At 45.1% G+C, this 25,776-nt stretch overlaps 1 protein-coding gene across 1 annotated transcript in view; it reads left to right on the forward strand.

The window, feature by feature from the left end:
• PDZD2 (PDZ domain containing 2) overlaps positions 1-25,776 on the forward strand; it is a gene marked incomplete at its 3' end in the record, with an annotated part of 132,824 nt that overhangs the window by 61,239 nt on the left and 45,809 nt on the right. The window contains exons 2-4 of the mRNA XM_079548726.1: positions 9,281-9,677; positions 22,794-22,936; positions 23,951-24,083. Of these exons, the coding sequence (XP_079404852.1) occupies positions 9,281-9,677; positions 22,794-22,936; positions 23,951-24,083 (673 nt within the window). The remainder of the gene's footprint in view (positions 1-9,280; positions 9,678-22,793; positions 22,937-23,950; positions 24,084-25,776) is intronic.

Genomic DNA, 25,776 nt, shown 5'->3' on the forward strand with positions numbered 1-25,776 from the left:
ATATGTGGGTGGTGTGTGGGTCATGCATGGGTGGGTTTTGACCTCTTCCTTTTTCCTTGACTTGAGGCATGTGTGCTTTTCAGTCTGGTGATTTCATGTTTTGCAAATGTGAACTTGTTTGGACTTCCCAGTTCGGAGTAAGTCTTCCACCTTGGGAGGAACATGGCAGAAAAGGAAAGTTGCTGCTGTGTATGAATGAAGATTTTTCAAACCATCAAGAGCACTCCATGAAAACTGATCTGAAATAAAGTAAATCTTTATTTTGATGCATTCTCTCAGTTTGGAAGTCAAAATATCAGTGTCTCTTCATTAACATTTCTGAGATTTGTTTTCTAATTCAGAAGAACTGTTTAAAAAAAAAAAAAAGCTGGACACCTGAACTAATGATAGAAAGCTGTGTCTCAGAAATTAACAGTAACACTGGCATTGAAAACTCTTTGAGTATTGCTTCATGACTTACTGCAGCTGCTGCAAAAAGTAAACAATAATTTATTTGTATTCCAGTCCAAAGTGTGATCTTTGCAAATGAGCCTTTTCTGTTTGGGTCCTTGTGCTTCTCCTGAAGCAGAAAATTGTGCATGGGCCTGATTAAATGGTAGCCCTGGTCTGTGCAGACTTCCCTCAGATGAATGCATTGGAGGATACTTTTGTAATGGAGCAGTTACCAAGTGTCTGTGCTAGACAACAGCATAGCCCAAAAGGTACCACAGGAAACTGTTGTGCTATAGCTGACCTGTGTTCTGGGGTTACTTTGGCATTATATAGGGCTGGCTGTAGTGTGATCCATGAACACAACACTGATGTACATCAGCACATAGCACAGCAACTGGAGTGCATGGACTGGGTGCCTGGCACGTGCATGCTTCTGGAATTTCATGAGATGAATTTGGTTGAAGCTTGGGTGACTACCAACTGTGTGAACCAGTGTACAGGGAGTACGAGATTTGTTTCAGAAGTGTATTCTTGGTATGTACACAAGTGCTGTAATAGAGAAAAGCTGTTGATGGCAGCCCTTGGTTGTGAGGGTGTTGGGAGAGACAGGGGCTAGAAAGCAGACTGAATCTCACTCTTCCTTTGCAGTTTTTGGCCATGTTTCCTCTTGCTCCATCCCATAGTGACAAGGCATAATAATCACTGTCCTGCAGTTTGGTAAAGTGTTGCATGAGGCAGAGGAGCAGGCAAATTGAAATCAAGACATTTTAGAAAGCATATTTGGTGAAAATAGAAAAGGCTTCTCCTTAATCCGTTGTTAGAGGCAGTTGTGTTTGGATATGGCTTTTAGGGGGTGGCAGCACTCAATTACCCCTGCACTGCAGCAGCATTACCAAAGGGCATGAAACAACTAAGAGTGTCTGGCCTTGCCCTGCCCTCCCAGGGAGAGTACGTCCAGCTCTGGACTACAACAGGAGAACATAATGTGTGTGAGAAAGGCCACATATCCAGGTAAACATATCTTTCCAGCAGAACTAACAAATGGGAGCTGGACTGAATTGAGCCACCATTGTTTGTAGGCTGTGTTGTCAAAAAAGGAGCAAATCGATTTTGTCAGCTTAATCCTTATTCCCTCAGAGTCCCAGACCCGAAGAGCATTGTGTGCTGCTGATGTTCAGGTGCAGTTGTGGGAGTTAACCTTTTTGGTAGGATCAGCTTTTTTGTAAAGCTTGAGTCCAAAAATTGCTGCAATCTGAAGGCAGCATCACTCTTGTCTTTTCCTAGCAGAACCATTTGATCTGTGTGCTGCGTTCTGGAGGTCCCTGTTCTCATCACTCTCTGACTATAAACTCTGACCATGTTTCTGTAGCACATGTGGCAAAAACACATTTTTGCACTGTGTCAGCATTATAGCAGCGATCTAATCTCTCTCCTTTCCACACCTACAGTGAGGATGCGATTAAGCTGGTCTGCAGGAAGAACGTGTGGCCTTTTGATTTTAGAAAACAAAGTTGTGGGGCTGCTCAGCTGAGCAAGCCAGAGCCTCTCCCTGCAGCCTGCGAGCTCCTATCCTGGAGCTGCAGCTGTGCCAGCAGTGCCGGTGGGAGCAGAAGCCTGGTCTCGCTGCTCCTTGCTTTCCTGTCCCTGCGTGCTGATGGGAACCTGATCAGAGCACCGAGCTGGGTTAAAGCTCCTTGCATTAAGGTTTGAGTTTTTTGGGTGTTTGCTCTTGGCCGTGTTAATTTAAAGCTGGATCAGTTCCCGGGTTGGTTCATTTGTATGGCTGCCCAAGGGTTGTGCCAGCAGCCGAGCAGGATGTTGGGTGGGAGGAGAGCTGTGATGTTTCGTGTTGGCTGATTGTGGATTTAAGGTGTTTGTGAAACTCTGATGCCACAGCTTTGCCACCCTGCCCCTTGCAGCAATTCTGTGGGTTGGCCCTGTTGTTTTTTCGTTGTTTTTTTTTTTTTTTTTTCTCCAGGCTTGCCTGGGTGCTGCAAGCAATCTGCAAGAGCAGCAGCAGGGGAAGAGGAGTTTAATTCTCCCTAATTCAAGGCCACATCATTGCACTGATATCAGTCAGTAAAGTGTCTCGACAGCCTTTAGTCATGGCCCCGTGTCACAAGGCTGATCTTAATCTCATCCTTCTGTGAAAGCCACAGGTAGGGAGTGAGTCTGTGAGAACACAACAGCAATCCTCTGCTCTCTTGTCACCTCTTCCCAGAGCTGGAGACTTCACGGTGAGCCTGGCAGAGGGGTCTTCTGGATCCAGAGGTGTGTGTGCACAGTCTTGCAGACTTCAGCTCTGGAGCTTTTGTTCTTATTAATCTTAAACTCTCTGCTTTGCTTTCTCTGCTGAGCACTGAAGAGCAGACCTTGCCCCATTTGTTCACTGATATGCTGCCTCTCTGACTTTTTGGTGTTGTGCTGATAGCAGCCAGTCTGTGAGCAGCTCGAATTGCTCCAAGGTGAGCACGAGAATGAGGACAGCATGATTGCTCGAGGCTGCTGGCAGCCTTAATCCGAAGGAGGGATTGCGTCTAATCAGCACCCAGCATGCTTGTACTGGCTTAGGAAAGGCCACAGAAAAATACCTTGAAGTTTAACTTCGAGATTCATTTTTCCTTGAAGGTTTCAGTAGGTCTAGTTGCACTCCTGGCTGTACAGTTAATGGTGAAAAATTTGCAATATGGATTCAGAGTCCTGTTCTCTACAGCAATACTTGAGCTATATACTAAGAGAGAAAACAGCATAGCTCAGGGAGCTGCAGCCACAGGAGGCTCTGGGTGGTGCTGCTCATGCCTGGCTGTGATCCGAGGGCTGAGAGCCACTCATCCTCTTTTTGGAGGTGAAAGTTCTGTCCGCACCTCTGGCTGCTTGAATGCCCTCTCTGGATGCTTTACGTCTCTCAGCTCTGTGAGCGACTTTCCGTGCTGTTTCTGCCTCTCCCCCTGCTTAATAAGGCAAGCAGAGAACACCATGTCCCCTGTGTGTGCCGTCACCTGCACAGCCTGAGACAGGATGGGGCTTGTCACAGCAAGGCTCTGGGCTGAGAGCAACCTGGCTCTTTCCTGGTGCAAAAACGTAATAAAACAGCTGGCTTTACCAGCACTGCTCATTTCAGCTGAGGTGAGTTGCGGCCAGAGATCAGTGTCCTCCAGGAAGGCCCCACACCCCCATGGGGTGTGCCCCAGCCTCTTGGTGAGACCCATGAGCTGTGGTTCAGCCTGGCTTTGGGAGTGATCTTCATTGGCTGTGTTAATGCACACCTGAGTCTCATCTGAAGAGGTGGAAATCTTATAAAAGTGCCCTCTGGTGTCTGCCAAAATCTGCCCACGGTTTGTGGGTTTTCTTCCACAGTGACTGCAATGGGGTGAGGGATTCACGTGGAGCTTTTGATCAGTCACTATCTGTTAGTCATCAATTTGCCCTGACTTACTTGAAAAGCAAGTTAGCTTGGTTTCCTGTGTCATAGAGAGATGGTTTGTTAGTTTTAGCTCCTAAATCCCCCTTGGATGTGGAGGCTTCGGTACTGTGAGGATCCACTCTGCCTTTCATCCTTCCAGCCCAGAGAAGATTGAGTTTCAAGACATTTCACCACGCCAGAGTCCTCCAGAGCAGTGTGTAACAACTGGCGGTCTGTCTGTCCTGCTGAGGACACCGCAGGTCTGCGGCTCCAGCAGCTATCAGCGTGATATAAATTCCTCCTTTGTGCCCCGGTGAGCTGCACTGTGGGCGAGGGAATGTCCACTCTGTTTTCTGATCAATCAGGATGAAAGGTTATGTAGAAATGCGAAATGGTATTATTAGTGTAAAATAAACATACTTCTTCAGTATTTCTGATCTTAAAGTGGATCCAGATGTTCTCTTACAGCTGCCAGGCCTGCTTTGGTTTTCATGTAGTTCAGTGCAACCGTCTGTAGTTGTTCAACAGAGATGGGATGTGACAGAGTTTGTCCCAGCACACTCTTGTCAAATCTGTAGGTCTTCATATTTGCACACTCCTATATGTAAAATATAAAGATGTCTGAGTTTACCCTACACATTTTCTAAGTATGATGCTGGACGTGGATGCCAAGAAACTTGGAGTACACTGAGCTAACGTACTGATCTGTGCAATTGCAGCGTAGGGCAGAAGTGGAATATGACTACATAACTCAAAAGATGCTCCAAAGGATGTTTCTGTCTCTCAGTAGCTCAGATGGAAGAGAAGAGGGGAGTGTCCCCTGATAGCAGCCACTAGCTGCATTTTTTAACCTGTGGTTGAGCTTTGCCAGAGGGAATTTTACTGTGCTGTTTAAAGTGCAAAGTGATTTTTCCCTGGTTTTAAGGATTATTAAGATTTCCATGGTTTCTCTCCTGCAGAGAAGAACAAATCTGCCTGCTGCTTAAGGGCAGTCTTTTATTCAGGCTGAGGTTTTAGCAGAGCTGGAGCCAGAGCAGGATGAAAGCAGCAAAAGCGGCCGTTCCTTCTGAGCATGTCAGTGGGAAATGTTTCCAAACTGACTCTTTGGTGATATCTTAGCCCTTGCTTGGGGAGATGACACTACAGTGGAAATATCGAGGTTCGATGCTTGTTGTCCCTCCAGGATCTACCACCCACATGGCTGGGTTGGTTTTGTGGTCTTCGGTGTTTTCCTGTTCCACCGGGACTAGGATGTCCCGAGGTTTACCTTTATATATGCATATATAATAATAATAATAATAATAATTATTATTATTATTATTTAAAATAATAAAAAATAATAAAAATAAAAATGATGTGTGTATGTGTGTGTGTATGTATGTGTGTATATATATATATATATATATATATATATATATATATATATATATGTATTCTTTTCTTCCAGAAATGTACTCAGCCTGTTCCATGATTCTCCAGAACAGAGTTTTTTTGCCACTTGTTACTGCAGAGGGTGTGCAGCCTCTCCTTGCCTCCCATTGCAGAGCTATGGCGTTGCCTCCCTGGGCTCTGAGTTATTGCATGGGACTTGAGATTTCTTTCAGGTGTAAGGCAGGGATTTGGGTTGAGTTCCATAGGATGGGAGCAGCCCCTTGTATGCAGGGAGACAGGATTCTTGGCACTACCTTACAAAGCCGGGCAAAACCAGGAAGCATGGGTGAGTGTTTTGTTGGTAAACTGTTCTGCAAATGATGCATTACCAGTTAGTGAAATCTCTTGCTTTCAGCCGCAGACTCTAAGAGTGGCTGCCCAAGGTTTTTAGCTGGTGCATGCCATGCAGGGCTTCTTGCCAACCAGCGCAGGATAGAGGAAGTTAAAAACCTATTGTGATTTACAGTCTCGGTTTTCATTAAATTAGGTCAATCAAAGCTGCATTTGGGAGATTTTTGCTTCTTGTGCCTTTTTCATCTGAGCTCATGTTTGAAGTAGCTGAAAACTTGCAGGCAGCAGCTGATGCTGTGTGCTGAGAGCTGCGGATGCACACAGACACTGATCCTGCCCAGCCAAAAAATCCCTTTGGTGCAATGATGGCTAAAATCTCTGTGGATGCTCTGCTGGGACTGAACCTAAAAAAAGACATGTCTGCTTAGCACACATTAAATCCCTGAGAAGTGAATTCTGGGGTCCTGTACAGCTCTGGTGGTTTTTTGCAGTATAGAGGCTGTATAGATATGTTTTATTGAATCCATTTCTTTATTTCCCTCTGGCACCTGGATGCTCCTGGACTGATTGAAAGTAATTAAAAATCTGCAGGTTCTCAGTCTTTTAATACATTCTTTCCTGTCTTTTGTCCTGTGCTGAAGGCCTGCTGTGCTTTCATGGGGTTTTCTGGCTTCTTTCTTAAATAGGGAAAGAAATGACAATGGAAAAGGAAGCCAGCTAAGTAGGCAGCACATGCTTAGCAGAGCTTAAATGTGGCTCAGGCTCCCTGGTTAGCAGCCCTGCCTACAGATCTAGGGTGATACTGACAATGACCGCAAATACTCCATGTATTAGATGCCTATCTTGTAATGTGAGCATGGTGTTACACCATATACACCAGTTTTCGATTTGAAACAAGCTCTGGGGTAATGATGCCACTTATTGCATCACTGGTACCCGTCCTTGTGGAAGCTGGACATACCCTGTCCGGAAATACCGGAGATCGTCTGGTGTGCACGGTCCCTCACTGCCACTCAAAGGTAATTGATTCCTGCCCCAGAGAAAGCGTTCCTTTTTCTTCATGGGAATGTGTGCTTTGAACTGCTGAGAAGCACTCAAGAAGACATAAAACAGTGAGTTACTACAGGTAGCATGCCTGGATCATCCTGCCATATGGAGTAAATCAGTGTGGCCCCTCTGACTTCAGCACAGCTGCGGCATCATTACTGCTCTGAGTTCAGGCATGAGTTTCTGTGGACAGTAGATAGAGAAGAACAAACTTTGTTCTGTAACTTCTTCCTGTAACTTTGCATGTTACGAGCAGAGTGGACATGTTACAAGAGGAGGTGAAGCAGTAAACTATTTTCTTCTTTATCAAATGACTTTATTTGGGATATGCACTAAGTTCCCCATCTGCTTGGTTTCAAAATCAGGCAGTTGCTTACTGCTTGCACTTGGTTACTGGCACTCAAAACTACAGCCGCAATTAGTTTGGAGATAGTGATCAGTGTTTTAAATCTCCCACGTTGATGCACCTGCAGGAGAACAGGTCTGGCAGAACGGGCTCTGCTCCAAGCAGGCAGGGCAGCACCCATGTGAGGCACGGGGCTACTGGGAGACGAGCAGCTCTTCTGTGTGCCAGCAACAGCGCTATCAGGCTTATGTGTGATGGATCAGAGTGCAGTGGTATTGCTGCAAGCAAAAGTCATGAATTTTAATCAACTTTGCTGGCTGCCTTGAAATTTGAGTTGAAAGATAAATGTGAAAAACAGGCAGCCCGTATTGTTTCTGGAACAAAACGGCCCCTCTTCTGTTGATTAAAAGCATTTTTCTTTTAACTTGATAATCCAAACTACTTCCATCTTAGTTGTGGAATCTTCTAGGCAAAGCCAGCAGGTCCTGCCTGCCCCAGCTGCCTCACTGGGCCCGTGTCACTTCACAGCCATCCAGACAGCTGGGCTGCTGCAGCCGCAGTGCTGTTTGGGGATGGTTTGAAAAAAGATGGGTTTAAAGATTTTATTTGGATATGTATAGATGTTCCCTTCCCTTTCCTTTCTTTCAAGAGGCTTGCCTTTGTGGAGAGTTCAGTCTGTATACATTTGGGAAACCTGTTTGTCCCTCAGTTCAGTTGCTCCAGGGCTGTACTTATGTGTCTGTATTCATTTGGGCATCAGACTTCCTAGTGAAACACAGGCAGTCTGACTGGTGCTGTTGTCTGGGGGACATCTCAGCTTTAGGAAGGGGTGGACTGAAACTACCAGCTAATGTCTGTGGGCAAAAACATACCCGTTGTGTGTTGCTTTCAGCCACTGCCAGGTTGGTCCAGATTGCTTTGAGTAATGGAGAGAGCTTTCTTCACCCATCTGCAAAGAAGTTTGCTTCAGGGGTTATCAGAGCTGCTTTTCCTGTTTTGCTGTAAGTCACCTCTATGCAGGAATAGCTTTGAAGGGTTGTGTTTAAGGCCAAACAACTTTTAAGAAAGGGAAGGGTAAAATTCCCCCACAAGCATCAGGCAGGGAAAAAAGGGTGGAATACTCCCGAGTTCCTCCTGCTCTCTCAGACACAAGTGCTGTGTTATTTTCTCTTAGGACCTCTCATGGTTTAACTCCACACCTATTTTCTCATCTCCTCTGATAGCTGTAGGCTCACCAACTGCTCTGTGTTAGTGGAAAGTTTGTTGCTGCTGCACCAGAGGGTTATTTGGTGCTCTGGGAAATTCTTGTCACTTTTGCTAGTGAGAAAGACAGTGGAGTTTTTTGGTCTAAATTAATGTGAAAGGGCACATACAAACCTGTTAAATACACATTCCAGCTTGTTTGTACTCCTCGTTGGTCACACCCTTGGCTGAAAACCCAAATATTTCAAGAATTTGGATTGAGGTACATGCTTTCCCAAAAGAGGCAAGAAGTTGGATTCCCCTCTTGCATTGATGGGTGCAGTTTATTTAAGGTCACTGGGTATTTGAAGCAGAAATGTCGTTTTCTGCAAGGCACGTTCAAAGCCTTTGGAAGGTGATGGTGTGGTATGGGGACGTGGTGGCTGCTCCATGCACAACTGCAATGACTTAGCTCCTGCTTTGTTTGGAGTGTGCCTGCTATAAAGGAAACTTATTCCCATTCACAGGAGCCAGGGTGCATTGTAGTGCCATGCTGTTCCAGTGCTCCGTCACCTCACTGTAAAGAAGTTCTTGCGCACATTTGTGCGGAACTTCCTGTGCTGCATTTCTGGCCATTCCCCCTTGTTCTGTCTCCACACACTGCTGAAAAGAATCTGGCCTTGCCACTCTGCTCCCAACACCTTGGATATTTATAGACCTGGAGCAGGTCCTCTCTCAGTCTTCTTTTCTCAAGGCTAAACAGACTATTTTTAACTTTTCAGAATTTATTTATTTATATTAATCCCCCCCACTGGAACTACTTTTTTGCTTTGCTTTGCTTGCTCTTGCCATTTTGTGTTGCTGTGCCATTGGTCTGCAGGTCAGGGTGGTGGGTAGCATTACCATTTGGTAGCATTACCAGTTGTTCTGTTACTGCTGCCTGAGCGTCTGATAGGGCTGCTGGGAGGCAGCACTGAGATCTCTGCTTGTCAGTGCAAATTTCTAATACCAAAGGAAAAAGGAGCTTCTGCAGATGCTTGGAGGTATCCCAGTGTGTCCTCATTCTGAATGCAGCTGTGCTGCCCAGGAAGTCGTGCAGGCGGGATGTGGGGTGAGCCATTGCTAACACATGCACCTCTTCCTTGCAGTTACCTGGCCGAGCAGTGCTGGAATGGAGGCTTTGTCTACCTGATCATGTTGCGCCGCATCAAGCGCAAAGCCCCTCTTCCTCCCTCCAACGGCAACAACAGCAACAGCTGTGACCCCAAAGCCAAGCCCAGCCCTGAACCTGCTGACAGAACAGCTCAGAATGGGAAGAGGACCAGGAAGTTTGGGGTCATCACAAGGACGCCAGGCAGCAAGGAGAGCAAAGAAAAGCCAGAGCACGGGAATGGGCACTGTACCCCGATGGAGGTGGAGGTGGCTCAACCAGAGGCCCCTGAAGCAGAAGTTAATGCGGAGGAGCAGCTGCACAGCGCTAGGGCACAGCACCGGTCCCGGCTATCAGAGGGCAGCGTGATGGACATCGCTGATCTATCAGCCCAGGTAGGTCTGCTTTGAGGTTTTGTGGAGAAGCAAGCAAATTTTCTGATGCGCAAGAGGATTAAGGGAACTTCTAGAATGATTTCACAGGTTTCATTGTGTTGTCCTCTGTGTGACAGACTAAGCTGCTGGGATGTTGAGTTGCAGGCATTGTGTACAAAACCAGGAGACAGGAGGATTTGAGAATTAGGTAGTAACTGTGAGGAATTTTTGCCACGTTCCTTCTGTGGTGAAAGAGAAGGTTGTTATTTCTCAGACTTGTCAGTGTTGGCTTCAGGAACTCTGTTGTTGGAACAAATGTTGACCTTGAGACACTGAGGTGAGAGGGGTCAGTGAAAGATGTTCATTTTGACCTCTTAGGCTTCATGTCTGAGTTCGATGGGACCTTAAAGCTTCTGTTAAAAGTGGAATTGAAGTTTCCATTCTTGAAGAGAAGCAGAATCAGCACCAGACCTTGGTGCAATTATTAGCGTTACAAAGCTTGTTTGAAAAGTGCTTGGGAGCCACATGGAAGCTGCTGTGAGTTTTGCTCCAAGTTGGTGGGATGGATGATTTGTTATTGTCTGGGATGGCAGTGGGTGCAGGACTTTAATGACTTCTCTCTTCATCCTAACGGAGATCTCGGGGTTTGCCTGGCTAGAATTGCAGCATTGCTGAGTGGAGAAAAATAACCCAAGCCTTGATTAGGTTTCAGTATGCATCTGTCACCAGAAGAGCTGTATGCCAATTTTTTCATAGACACTGATAACATAAACAGATGAATGCTGCTGTGCTGGGCTCAGGGCTTGCTGCAGCAGCTGCATTTGGTTTTAAGACTTCAAAGGTGGCAATGCAGCAGTGTGAGTGGACATCTCATCCCTAATGTCAGCTGGGGAAAGCATTGGTTTAAACCAATTTTTCTGAATTGGTACTCCCCTGTACTAGTGTAGAGTGATGTTGGTTGTTAGATTAAACTAACTTAACATAAAAAGCATTGGAGGGGACTAATCCAATTTTTTTAAGTGCTGGTCTTAAAGAAATGTAATTGAGAAAACCTATTCTTCCCATCAATGAGACACATTTGATTTCATGGTGCAACAGGGAGGGGAAGTATGTACCATTTTTGAAAGCCTCATAATTGCAGTCTGTAAAACCCTTCCAAAGAAAAACATTAGAACTCCATAAATAAATAAATCCAGCCCATCGGCATTTTGGAGACTCCAATTCATATAAAAACTTAAGGAAGTTTTTATATTTTCAGCAATCTGTTCTGGAGATGTCTAATTAAAAATGTTATAAATGAAGATGGCCAGAGTATGTTTTGAGGAAGTCGATGCCAAGTGTGAAGAAACTCGATTAAAGCCTTTTCTTGCTGGTATTACGTTGATGTTTTGAGTCACCATGGTCCAACAAGTATATTATTAAATTCAGAATATACATGTGTCAATGTGAGCAATAAATGCGTTTTTAATGCAAAGCACATATAAGGTGGCTTTCTAAAATGTAAACGCTTAGTTGAGTCACTGGAAATGTAAGAGCTATAATCTGTGCTGTTGTGGTGTATCTGTCACAGAGCCTGCTGGGAGGCACAGTCATTTAGCAAAATTGCTTCTCTCTCTCTCTCTCTCTCTCTGTCTCTTAATTTTTTCCCCCTTAATGTTTTGCTCAGAGATATGACCTCTGTACGTGTCAGTATTAATTACATTTTCCTAACATCTGAACGTGGAGAATTGTAAGTAGTTGAGCCTGAATGGCATGCCCTGCACAGCCTTTGCTTTTTGAAAACAAGGAGACCCTACAGATGCCCATCACTTTAACAGCTGTGTGGTAGCTGCTATCGGTAATCAGCAGCTTAATTCAGCTTCTTAATGAATGGTAAATAGAGACAGTAAATAAAATTTTTGAAAGGATTTGAGTTCTGTTAAAACAAAACAATTTAAAAAATAATGACAATCAAAGGATGAGGATATTTGGAAGCTTCAAAAGTCGCTTAAAGCTGCATTTCCAAAGCATGACCTGGCGGTCAGGCATGTGAGATCCAGTCCTGTCAGGAGTCTTTTGAACACAGCATCCAGAATGGAGTGTCAGAAATTGCAGCCTTCCTCCTTCCAGGCTTCAAAGCACAAGCCAAACCTTTCACAGCTTTGGGATGAGTTATCTCTTCCCGGACAGGGACAGGGTGCATTGGCAGGGCACCTTCTCTATGGGGAAAACCGGCCCATCCCCGCTGCCTGCGCAGTGCTTGACATCTCCTCCATGCGTTGGCTAATGGAATATCCAGAGCTGTCAGCCCCAGCACCTTTGGGGAGCAGTATATTCACTGTGTGTCATTGAGAGATGCCTTGCAGCAGGCTGGACGTCAGCTGCGTGTGGGAGGAAAGGCTTTGGGAAGGAGTTGCAGCACCTGTGTGGCTGCAGGAGGACTTCTCTGGTTCTCCCTCTTCTCCTTCCCCTCCCCGGCCCCAGGATGCAGATGGAAGAATTACAGAGCTGGAATCTTGGCTCCAGGAAATTCCCTTTTTCTCCCTTTAGGAAGTTCATTTGAAGTTAAAGCAACCAGAACGCAGGGGAGAAGAGGTTGGAGTAAGTCTGCTTGTCTTTGGCTGTTGCTCTGCTGAACCCAGAGGTCAGCTCGTGGCCTTGGAGTTGTTGTGCCAGGAGTGCTTTTGAGGCAGCCACGTGCCTTGGGTGTTGTTAGCTTTCCTCTCCCACAAGCTTGGTGTTTTTCTCTTTGTTTTGTCACAACATGCTGCTAATAACAGCAGTGCTGAACTGTAAAATGAGAGCTGAGACGAAAATTATTTGTCAGATGAACCTGCCCAGAGATTCCAGTGCTACTGGCTCGTATGCATGTGTCAGTCCCCTTCAGGCTTGCTTTCATCTCCCGGATCTTGGTCTGTCTCTCCTGTGCATTTGGCATTGCTATTGCTATGTATAAACAAATCTGCTAGACTGTTTGTTGGTATGTAACCTCAATAAATATTGTACCTGTCAATTAGCAGTCAGCATCTGATGTTTACAGGTGGCTAAGTTATGCTGCGATATTTTTAGAATGAACCAGAGTGCCCCTTAAAAATGTGCAGATTCAAAGCTGCAGGGCTCTGTCTGCCTGGCAGGAAGATCTCAGAGGCCTGGAAACCAGATCTGACCTTGGAAAGGGCCCAGGGAGTCGTGCACAGTGATTTAAAAACAGGCAATCTCTGAGCCAGAGTAATGACCCATCACATCCTGGGGAGATCTAGGAGCTTAAACGCAGAAATCAAAGTTTGCTACTTTTATTCAGTGGCTTGAAACCAGGTGGTATTTTCTAGGCTGGTAATTACAAAGGCAAGGATGTAAGATGAGTATGGGAGGAGCTGGGGAATGATAAAGAAAGGGAAACAGGAGGTTTCCTCACAAGATACCAATTTCATGGTTTCACTGTTTTTACTGGGAAGACAAAATCCCTTGATTTTGTTCTCTGTTTCTCTGTCACAGTTGTTTTGGAAGAGGTGTGGACTGTTTTCTCAGCTGCTCAGAACTGAGGAGAGCTGAGAAGTTGTCAGATGGGGACCAGAGGTGGGAACTTGGGATTGTAAGGAGCCAGAGTACCTTGGCAATGAGGGTGGTTTTTTCAAAGGGCATTCCATTGAATCAGGTCTCCTAGTATGGCAGTTGAGGCTTTCATCAGTGACCCAGAAGTTTGGCTGGTGATGGAATGTGCCAGAGCACAAACTGCTGCCTTTCCTTCCTCCTACCCCAACACGGCGCTTTGAGAAGTCCTCACTGGCTTAGAAGAAAACCAGAGATGCTTCCAAAAGTCTCTTAAATTTACACTTCTGCATTAGGAAAGGACTGACATCAGATCCAGAAGTAGCAGTTTTGATTAGATGATACGTAGAGGTGACTGGGTGTCAAGGAGATGCTCTCGGTAAAGGCAGGCAGGTGAAAGGGGTTGGGGTGTATGTCTGAGCACTTGTCTGCTGCAGCAGGCACATGGCATGGGAGCAGAGCTGCCATGTGTGTCCTGTATGGAGAGCAGTCAGCATTTGCTGGCCCCATAAAGTGTATTTTTTGTCTTTGTGAGGTCAGCTTACTACCTATTAAAAAAAGGAGAAGAGGGGAGGTCATATTAAAGCTGAGTCTCAGAGAGGTTTTTGGGGAAGTGAGATTCAGCAGCACTTTGACATTGTGGATGACAAGGGCTCTGTGTTGCTAACCCACGTTACTCAGCAGTGAGTTCCAGCTATGAAGCAGCACGTGCAGCCAATTTTGCTGCCTTATGATCCAGTTGGGCCTGTCTTACGTAGACCATAATTCTCGCTGTACTCCTGATTGTATGCACAGGTGCACATGGGTGTGTGTGTGCACCTACAAGACCAGTCAGATGTTTGCCAAGGAGTACTTGCGTTTATACTACCTCAGGTGAGCAGTGCTTGTCTGCACTTAATGAGAAAGTCGTCTTTGTTCCATCCCATTACTGCTTGCTTATTAAGATGGCATGTCTCAGGAAAGGTGGAATGCTTTTGAATTGCATGTTGTTTTGCAGTTATGGAAGGTTGACAGCTTTCTGTAGCAATATTTACCAATCAGTGCTGGTAAATGTCAGTCGTACCTTTCATTTTGGCTAATGCAAAATGTTTCTTATCTTGCCAAGCAGAAGAATAAGGCTAATGGTATGTTACAGGAATCAAAACACGAGACTTGACATACTATACCTACTATAAGGATTTTCCTGTTTTTTAAATGGGGTGGAAAGAAAAATTGTCAACCATTTTCTGTACCAAAAATGCAAACCTTGTTGTGAGTAGGATACTTCTAAGGGTAAGCAGTGACAGTTTCACTGAACTTGGGAAACTGAGTTGCTTTGCATCAACTTATTTTTGTCAGTGTAAGCACTGATTATTATTTCATCAAGGTTTTTTATTTCACTGTTGTATGATACACATTTTAGAGATACATAACTCCTGTTTTTGTTCCTGTTGCAGACAGCTTAAGATGTGCACAGGCCTTTTTAAGAATCTGTTTCTGTTCTTAACGTCTTTTTATCCTCTGTGTTTGCTTCTGTCTTTCATTAACGTGAATCCTGGGGCTATCTACTGTCTTGAAGTTTTAATTTGCACAGTGATAAGCATGTCTTTCCTCTCTCTTGCCTATTTTGGGTTGTAAACTCTCTCAGGGACAAGCTCTGTCTTTTAATTGTAGCTGCACAGCACTGACAAAACTTGGCCTTGATTTTGCTTGGAGTTTTAGGAAGCGCTTTTATGTAACTAGTACTGATGCTACAGTTCATTTATTTTTGCTGCCAGTTATACTCCACCTTGCCATGAAACAGCCGTCACCACAACTTTCTGGGGTAAGTTGCCCTTGCTGTCACGTTTCTCAAGTGATGGCAGGTTTTGCCTTTCTTTGCTGTGATTTAAGCGATAGCTGTGGCTGGGCTAGCTGTAGATTTAAATTTTAAGTAGCAGTGTGTTCATTTATTCTCTGTTTGAATCGAATTTTCGAAAGGCTTAGGGCAGGTTTGTGCACAGAAATAGTACAGCAATGGATAAGTTGTAACGAATTAGTTTAAACGTGTCATCGTGAGAAGGGATCCTCTCTGTTAGCAATGAACTGCCCGTAGAGATGTCAGGGATGCACAGGGCTGTGCCACAAGAGCTCTCAGCTGACATTTGTGCTCTGCTATGACAAACTGTAAGAGAGAGCAACAGTAAAAAAACATCTACTATCCATCCAGAAAGTGTTGTTTTCATTTTGCATATGGTATGGTTGATACAGCAAATCCATAAGTGGAACGCAAAGGATGGCTGTAGTTGAATGTTTAAGTTTGATGTTTTGATCGTTGCATGTGAATGTTTGAAACCAGTGGACATGCCTAAAGATGGAGCGTGCTGTTTGCTTAGTGCTGCAGTGTTTCAGGTGCAAGCTGTGATTATGGATCTGCATATGCTTAATTTTTGACTCAGGGAACTGAAACTGCTTAGCGAACCCAGATTCCTGACAGCAGGAGATGAAAACCAGTTCCCAAGACAGACTAGGCTTTAGCTGACATGGGGACCATGGTGACTTACTCCAGGACAGGCTTTAATCTACTGCAGACAGCAAGGATTTTTTTCTGGGAAGCTTCAAACCAATCCACTGTTCCCGATGGCCCAACAACAACAGATTGAGACCCAGTGAGATACTTGAAGGAATGCAAGCACACTGTAAAACTTAAAAGCTTGAGCTCCCCGGGGGTATTTGCTGTGCTGAACAACCCCCCAACCCCTTGAGTCAGGAATAGCTGCACAGTCCTTTGGCTGATCTTGCAAGGAAGCTCCAGAGCCTCAAGAGGGGAGCAGCACAGGAAGGTGCGACCCAGATGGTGATGGCTTAGGATGAGAAACATCTCCAGCAGATTTTTTGCAAGGGGTGATTATGTAGTTCAGGTGCATGCAATGGCTGATAAAATGTTTAAAGCCCTTGCCAAGGAAATGATGTCAACAACTAGTCTGTCTCTGGAGATGCATTCCTGTGGGTCATTCTGCTTAAGACTGCAGAGTTTTCATCCCCTCATCTGTGATGCCTATTTCGTGTATTTTAATTGTGTATTTGTATTTGGAGAGGATTTTGCTTTCTGCTGTTCTCCAGACTTTATCCTTAGGATGCTTCTCTCTTCAGGGCAAGGTACTCTTTCAGTTGAAGGATGCTAAGCCATTTGCCCAAACAAAAAGAACCTGTTGAATCAGAAATGGGCACCTGTTTTGAGGGCATAGAAAGTTCGCGGTCAACATTGTATAATTCAGAATGAGGACTATGAGTTTGACTTTTTCTGCTTTCAAGAGGTTTAGGAAACACCCAGAGGCACTGACTGGCTTGTGTCACCTGGAGGCAGAAGTGAAAGGCTTTCCTGGTTCCAGTTCTAAGAAATATCTCCAGCGCTAGGAACTTTTCATAGACAGTAAGGATGGGCAAAGAACTTGTGCCTTGGAATAACACAGTGGTAAAGGAATGTAGATAACTTTCTTTTCCTCCCCTTTTGATTTGTTTTGGAGTTGTTTAGCTTGCTTGTTCAACAGTGAAAATTCAAGATAGCAGATGAAAGCAGGAATCCTGCTGTCAGGCCAGCTTTAACAACATCTTGGTAAGACCAGATGAAAATTATACTCATTATCCCCGATGAAATAATTGCTTTGTTAAGAATCTGCAAATATCAGATTTTGGCATGATTTTGTGATTGAGTCATTCGCACTAGTGTATCTGTGATGTAAGAGTGATGGCTTTTGACTGCATCTTGAGAGCAATACGTTTGAGCTAATCACCTGGCATGTGGTCACTAAGGTTAATTCAGCAGCTACCCAGCTACTCCTGTCCCCTGTCTGCATGGGGAATGGGATGATGCGAGCAGGTAGCATCTGACACAAGGCAGGCATCTGGGAGAGGAGCTTTTCATGTGCCCCAAATCACTGGAGGGTTCTGAGGAGGGAAGTGCTGCTATTTACACCCAGCATAGCTCCCTGTCCCTGTAGGCTAGGCCATTTGGTAGTGCTGATGCTGATCTGAACATGTGCCCTGGCTGTGTGTTTTTATGTGGGAAATACTGCTGGTTTTCAGGTGCGTGCCATCAGCACTCTGGTTGCCATCAAACCTATTGTGATCAATTTTTCAAGGTGTAAATCTTAAAACTTTCTCTTAAACCGTAAGTTTCCAAAAACAGCTTCATGGCCAGCAAGGAGGAGTTTACTGTTAGCTTCTGCTGCTGGGGTGGTCCCGTGAGGTCACCAGGTGGGAGCTGGTCCTGCACAGGCAGCAAACCCCATCACGGTACCAGCAGGGCAGGTAGGAGTCCCATGGACATGTTGGTAGATACCTACATGGGATGCAAGGTCTGGCAAGGTTGACATGTGCATGTCCGGTGTGCTGACACACTGTTACTGCTGTTCTCAGCTTAGCTTATCCTGGGTTTTGCTTGAAAACTATTACTTATTTATGCAAAAATCATTGCTGCTGTGACAGAAAGTGTTTTTTGTAGACAGCTATTTTACATTTTCCATTTTGCTGTCTGCCTTTTTAACTACTTACTGCATTTCTGTTTTCCATTTGTTTACACCTTGCTCCTGCCAAGCTTTTCTTTAATATAACATTTCAAAGCAATCTTTCCTTTGTGTATTCAGATTTGCAACTTGTTGAACACCACACAGTAGAAATCAGTCAAGTCCCTTTTAAACTCCCCTGCAATTAGCTGGTGAAAGACGGGTGGGAAGAGCGGCTCTGACACATCTTATTTATTTATTTATTTTACACTCAGAGGGGAAAAATGTTCCTTTTTGTTTTATTAATGATGTGCTTATGAAATTGAGCGTTTGATGGTATGCACTTGGAGCAAGCATAACGCAAGCTTCCCCACATCTGTAGCAGGCTAGTTTGTTCCAGATGTAGGCTTCTTGCTCTGAACAGAGGCTGCCTCGCATACAATGGTGGAGAAAGGCAGCCTGCAGGGAGCAACTTGAGATGCTGGCTCGATTCTCTATTCTCATTTGTGGTCTGTTACATAAGATGACCCATTTTTTCTTGCTCATCATTAATCCGAGTGGAATATTCATACCATCTTAAAAAACATTTTAATTATTTGTAGCTTGTGCACTTTGATCATCTGCAAGAGGAAAGATCTGATCCAAGGCACTGCCTGCTTGCCAGAGCCGAGTTAGGAGGAAAGTTGAGTCACCTAAGAATGATGTAACTGCAGAGAATAAAAAACAGCCATTAGCCAAGCTGCAGCCTCTCTCACTTGACCATTTGTCAAGTGCTTCTTCTTGCTATAAGAATGTTCACAGAAGCAGTATAAATCTTGAAGGGACTTCAAAAGAAGGTCTAGTCTCTTCTCCTTCTCTCTGACAAATAGAGTCACACACAGAGATCACAGAGAATGGTAGGGATTGGAAAGGATCTCTGGAGATCATCTATTCCACCCCTCTGCTAAAGTAGGTTTCCTAGTCTGCCTTGCACAGGAAGGCATCCAGATGGCTATTGAATATCTCCAGAGAAGGAGACTCAGTAGCTCCTCTGAACAGCCTGTTCCAGTGCTCTGTCACTCTCAAAGTGAAGAAGTTCTTTCTCATGTTTTATGGAACTTCCTGTGTTCCAGTTCACGCCCATTGCCCCTTGTTCTATCACTTGGTGTGGTACCACCAAAGATAGCCTGGCTCTTTTCAACCATCCTCTTAGCCACTGCCGTTTAGATATTTGTAAGTGTTGGTAAGATCACAGAATCGTGGAGATTGGATAAGACCATTTGGGTCGTCTAGTCCAACCATCAACCCATCCCCACCATGCTCACTAACCATGTCCCTCAGTGCCATACCTCCACGATTCTTAAATGATAAAATCACCAAGGTTGGGAAAGACTTCTAAGATCATCCTGTCCAACATACACCAATCACCAATATTTTCTACTAAACCATGTCCCTCAGAACAACATCTAAACATTTCATGAACACCTCCAGCACTGGTGAGTCCAACACCTCCCTGAGCAGTCTGTTCCAATGCCTCACCACTGTTCTTGAGAAGAAAATGTTCATCCATGGCATCCACACAGCTCTCCTAGCATGGGGAGTAGTTCTTCTGCTGCTCAGGTGCTGTGGGATAGATCTCAGCAGGACTAATATTGCCTTCCAGAAGATGGGGAAAAATCTCTGAAAGAAATTTTGACTTCTCCTTCCTTTGGTGATTTCCAGAGAGAGTGTGGAAGTCTGTAAGTGTGCCTGTTGGCCATATCTCAGGTGGACTGCATGGTTCTCTGTGGCTTGTGACATCAGACCACGAGGTCTAGCTCACCTTTCCATCCTACTTTACAAGTACTGAGCTTCCTTGTGTTGACCTGACTTTGTTTAAGGGTAGTTAAGGAATATGGATTAGTCTCCTTATTCTTGAGAGCAGTGAAAAGAGGCTGTTCTTGGTTCTTGCTGAGGATATCTGCAGTCTGAAATACCTCCCTGGACCCACAGCATCTCTCTGTACTGTGGGCATGAAATACTCTCTCACAGACTGCTGTGGATGTATGTGTGAGGATTTATTGTGTCACTCGTGAACAAAACTATGGGGATTATTCTGAATCATTTATAAATGAAGCTATGAGGATTTTTCTGAGCAAATAGAAAAGTTCCAATGTTAGTAGGGATACGAAACTGGCAGCAACCAGTGTTGTGCAGCCCATCAGAGGATGCCATTCTGCAGCTAAAGTCATCGTCCTCCTCTGGGCAGGATTCAGCAGGCTCCAAGAGCAGGGACATCAGACCTGCGGACAGCCAAATCTAACCTGAGTGGAGCTTCCCTTGGGTGTCGTAAGTCTCTGGAACTGAGTGAATATGGCACAGTCTTAGCCCTCATCTGAAGTCTGAGTGAATGTGTATTCTTGTTTAGGAAGAAATACTTGAAAATAGGATCCTTTAAAAAGTTTAAAAGTGAAAGACATAGAATGCATTGCTCTGCTTTTTAAATTTTATTTAAAGCATTTAAGGCTTGTGCTGTTGAATGTGGGTTTCTCCAAGAACTCAAGAAAACTGTTTTTTTTTAGTCAAATTTAAATACATTTAAGAATCCTTGGCCTGGAGCTTTACTGGCAAAGCTCTTGTGTGATGCAGCCACAAAAGGTGCCTGATGGAAGCAGCAGCATTTCCCAGCTGACAGTGGAGTGTCCCATGCTGCTCTGTGCAGAAGTAGAGTGCCTATGTGGGGAGGAAATGGGGCTCTGTGGAACACCTCCTTTCTCCAAGAAATCTCACCGAAACGCTAGGAAATCTGCGTTTTGGTGCTCAGCTTTAAAAAGTCAAAGATATGTGGGTACTTCTGGGGTTGACTGAACAGCTGTGGCTGTTCTACAAAGGGAGAACGGTCAGCAGATGTAGTTCTTAGTGCCACTGACTTGTGACTTCAGAAAGGATGAAATAAATGTATATTTGGTTACATGCTAGGCTGAGGTGCTGTGTGCAGCATGACTGTGCTCTGCCATCCCCGCTTAGGCTGAGTAATGTGCTGCTTTGCAGGTAGTTTTGACTTCAGTGGGACTTGAAAGGGAATGAGAGCAGCGGAGCCTCACCACTTGCTGCTACGAAGTGTTGTGCCGTATAAATGAGTATTGGAGAGTGGGTCAGTGGAGAGTGAATTTGGGTTTTTTTTAGTATGTGACAGTGAAAAGTGCTGAGGAGTGTAGGTGGGGTGCTGCGTGTGGGCCTTTGCGTAACCAGCATTCCAAAACACTTTTGCAAGTCATTAGAAACAGTGTTATAAGTGCATTGTTAGGCTTTATCAGAGGGTTTGCTTCTGAACTAGGTGTAACAAGTGGACAGCCAGAGCAGCATCCTGAATGAGCATCGTTTTGGTTGGGGGAGGGAAGGATGTGACACATCTGATGTTCATTATGGGTGCAGGGCATATTATAGCAATAAAATCTCTTTGGAGCATTGTCAGACTTTGGCCTAGTTCTGTGTTTGTGTGTTTGTTTGTTTTTGAGCACATAAATACAATTGTCTCTAGCCCCTGCATTTAACATGATGTTTTGTCTATCTTGGTAATCTGTCTCAAGGTATTTGCTGTCCTTACATGCCCTGTTACTCAACTGGGACTGGGCTTTTATCAGTTTCTTCAGCATCCTAGTTAAACCTGTGGGATATTGCTCATATGCACTGCTGTCAAGTTAACAAATTACCCACAGGTGTCTGCTTTTCCAGGATCAAACTTTTGGCTTACCTCTCAAAACACCAGGTTGGTTTTTCCTGTTTTTCGAACCGTGGTCTTGGGGCTGTGTAACCTTTATCTCCTGTTCTTCTCTTTGTTCTGAGGTACTAGCTTACATACTCGAGATCATATTTTTTCTCTGTCTGAAAAACTCATGTTGCATTGCATTTAAAAGTTTCAACATCGGTCCCCAGTGGTCAGGTTAAAAGAAAAAAAACACATTGCCTTCACTTAATATAGGCTGAGATAAGCAGCGTTGGACTAAAATCTGCAAGCCACTGCCACAAACCTTACGTCCACTGATATATTTAGCAGTTCCACTCCTCGGAAACAAGCAGCAATTTCTACGAGCTCTTCACAGTTTGGCATGAAAGTTGAATCATCTCCACTGCTTGGGTGTTTGTGTGCTGCAGGAACATTGTCTCTGTGCAGCACAGACCCAGTCAGAAATATGACCTCCCCCGTGCTGAGTGACTGTGGCAAGCAGCCTGAAATCACCTCCAAACTGTGTATTTTTCTGCCTTGCAAGCTTGGAAGCTTCCTGGGATTCTCATAATTCTGTTACTCTGATTCTTCCCTTCCCTCTGAGAGTGTCCTGGTAATTGCCTCTGCATATTGCTTGCTTGATTATTTTTCTCTTTCCTTTCCTGTTCCGCTGATAGCAGCCTCTCCTGTGTTTCCTTGTGCCCAGTCAACAAATGGAAAACAGTCCTTCCTTCCAGTAGGATGCATGGGAACTAGTCTCTTGTATTGCACCAGAAATTGTAGAGCTCTGTTTTGGATTTATAGTCATTAAAAATAAATAAATAAATAAAGCTGTGCTAAGCATTACTCATTACCTTGCTTATATTGAAAATTTATTCTTTGTGGTGGGAAAATCCTTGCTTACAGTCCGTACAACATCTGTCAAATAAGGAATGTTTGATCAGCAGCTGACAGTGTGAGGCTGACATTTTCCTCCTCATATCTCAAATGCTGCTAGCCGTTTGGAGAGGAAAACGCTGCTGCATGCTGCAAGTCTGCTCCGCTCTGGTGTTCAGGGTGCCGTTTCAGTGGTATCTTGCTTCTCAGCCCCTCGCTTTCTGCAAATCCTAGAGTTTTGGTGAAGGTGCTGGAGGCTGCCGTTGGCTATGGGAAGGATTGGGACGTAGAACTGCAGTGCAGAACAGCATAGCTCAGAAAAGCTGCAAGCGGGCCTGCAAGGAAACTTACACATGCTGCACCTGCTCTATGCTGCCTCCTCCTTTCTACCTCCTTTGCTTGGACCACAAATAACAAGGAAAAGCTCAGCAAAAAAAAACCAAAAACAAAAAAGCCATGTGGCTTGAGCTCTACAGATGTGTGGTGATGGGCAGCAAGGCTGTACGTCGCTCCCTCCTCTACCCTCCCAGCCTTCTCTCAGTGTCCAAATCCAAACTCAAGGACTCTCTGCCCATTTTCTCTCAGCGAGAAGGTTCCCGAATATGGAAGATGCACATCCTGAAGGGGACGGACGGGCTGGGGATTCAGATAACAGGAGGCAGAGGCTCGAAGCGATCCCCGCACAGCATCATCATCACCCACGTGGAGGAGGGCGGCTCAGCACACAGGTGAGCCAGCAAGCTGAGCCTTCAGGGTGTGACCCAGCATCTGTGGCCATTGCTGTTAGCCAGGGTCAGGATAGGTGCGGGTGATTTGTCCTAATGATGTGGAGACCTGCATCAGTCTGTAAAGGTTAAGAAGGTGAAATTTTAGCTTGAAAGCTCATTTTTGTTATTGAAGACCTCTCTCAGTGTGTTTAGTCCAAGGTAAAGACAAACAAAAGACTTGAGTTTAGTGCAGGTCCATACCAGAGTCAGTATGTATAGGGACTTGCTGTGATATCCTTCCGGTACTTGATGGGAGCTTATAAGCAGATGGGTGACCGACTTTTTATATGGTCTGATAATGGTGGGACATCAAGAAATGACTGTAAACTAAAGGAGAGAAATTTAGGTTAGATGTTAGGAGGAAGTTCTTCACTCAGAGGACAGTGATGTGCTGCCACTGCTGTGCAGAGGGCTGTGGTGCCCCATCCCTGGAGGTGCTCACAGCTGGGTTGGAATGGGGCCCTGAGCAGCCTGAGCTAGCTGGGGCAGCCAACCCATGGCGGGAGTTGGTATGGGTTGATCTTTAAGATTACTTCCAGCCCAAGCCATTCTATGATTCTTGGCACCAGGCTCTTGATGATGGAACGTAACCCAGTGAGCCTGATGGCTTGCAGGGCTCTTTTCCCAGGTCAGTTTCTGGGATATGGGCCTTTCCTATGGGGTCATCAATGGGCGAGGACAAGCTGTGCATCCCAGGGGATTGCTCACTCCCAGCCCTGCCTCTGATGGTGAGATCTGGGGCTCGCTGCTGTTTCCCATCCATCTCCAGTGGGGCACAGAGAGGGTCTGAGAGTGCTTTCACTCTGCAGGCAGAGTGAAATGGCTCTGAGTATAGCAACAATTTCCAGAGGACTCCTTCTGGTCAAACAACTTCACTGATCAGTGCAAATTTAGCATCACCCAGGTCACATTTTACCTCACCAAAATCCACCTAAAGCATGGTGGGAGCCCAACGTTCCCTCTCTGTTTTCACAGGGACGGCAGGCTGACGGCAGGCGACGAGCTCCTGATGATCAACGGGCAGTCACTGGTGGGGCTGTCCCACCAGGACGCCGTGGCTCTCCTGCGCTCGGCCGCCGGCATGGTGCAGCTGGTGGTCGCCAGCAAGGTACAAGCAGCACACGTTACATCCTCTCCCTGGTGTCTCCCTTAGATCTGTCCTCAAGGATGTGTGCATGGAGAGGGCACATTTTTGAGATGGAGGCACATGTTTGCATTTGCTCCCCTAAGTTTAATGCAGTGCTACTGGGATTGTTATCAGTAGCTGCTGTAAATCTGTGGCAAATCAGCAGGGTATAGACTACAGTAGTGATTTGCTTGTATTGTTACTGTTGTTCAGTGTGCAAATGAGGCTGGATTTAGTCATGCAGACATTACTTAAGTTTTGGGCAAAAAGCATTTTCTTAAAATATACGTAGACTGCTAAATAAAGCAGGCTGTACTCAGCCTCATCAGATGCTTGCCTGTGGAGTCTGTTATCTCTCTCCATATCTGTGTGCTAGAGGTCTCCTGATGATGATCCCTTGGCTTGAATTCCTTATTTTGTCCTTGTTAATAGCTTGGAGCAAAGCTCTCATAGATAAAGTAGCATGAAATTTCAGGGGAATGAGAGTGGAATTCATTTATTAGGAGGGCTCTCAGTTTTGCTTTCAGAGATCAAGGGAATATTACACAATATTTTTGCTTTGTTTATGGAAATCCTCCCCACCCCAGTTTGCGCATTCTCCCTGGTAGGGTTGAGAATACTTCCAAAAGCACTTAGGATCTCAGAAAGGACAACACGACCACTGAGGTAGGGGAGGGACCTCTGAAGAAGGGGGGCCGTGGGAACCACTCTTGTTAACCCAGCCAGTCTGGTGCAGATTTACATAAGCTTCATTTCTGGATGCTCTTTTGGCTTCCTAAAGAAGCTTTCTATTTCTTGTCTTGGTCAAGAAGAGGCTCTCTTCCTCCATGTTAAAAGGGAAGAGCCTGTAACTTTCTAATGTTTAATTTAGACAGGGAGTTTCTTTCAAGACCTTCTGTAGGCTCCCAGCATGATATTAGCCCCACCAGTGTTTATTCTGGAAACAACATGCTTTGAACTGGAATAGGTACATTTTGTACTTCATTTGGACAGTTGGAGTCCCTGCCAAAACACAAGGCATTAGCCTGCCTAGGACTGTCCTGAAGATTATTTGCTTGCTCATGGAGTGACTGCATCGAAATAATCTCTGTGAATAACCTTGCAGATTAAAATTTCATATAGAAGGGCATATATAGGTGAAGTGTTCCCCATCAGATTCCTCTGGCTGCTGTTTGTTGGTATGGGAAAGCAGCCCTACAGTTTGGCATGCTGAGCACTGCAAACACAGGATTTCCTTTGGAAGCAATAAAACGAGAGCCTGTCTTACTGTCTTACTTCAGCTGATGCACGTTTACCTCTCAGAAAACATGCCAAAGCCAGGGGAATGTCTCCTGAAGCATCTGGACTGGGTAGGTAGAGGCTTACGGAGTTAGTTCTCCCAAACAGCGCTGTTGGTTTGTTGCCTTGGAACATTTAGATAGGCATATATGTGAAGGGAGCACGGCGTGAGATTTGGGACACGGTGACATGAGTAATGAGCGTGCAAGCTCTGCGTCTGCTTGCCGTGACTTTTAGTGAATTCAGGTGGGGAGGAGCAGACTGCTGGGGGAGCATTTGTTTTAAATTCTCTTTTATGAAATCTGATGGTTTTAGATGTGTATTGGCCTATGTTTACTTGGTGCGCATGTTAACACCAGATCTGCTGTCAGTAACTGGGCTGTTACAGTTCAAGCTG

This window comes from Tetrao urogallus (assembly GCF_951394365.1).
Source record: "Tetrao urogallus genome assembly, chromosome: Z".
Taxonomy (NCBI): Eukaryota; Metazoa; Chordata; class Aves; order Galliformes; family Phasianidae; genus Tetrao; species Tetrao urogallus.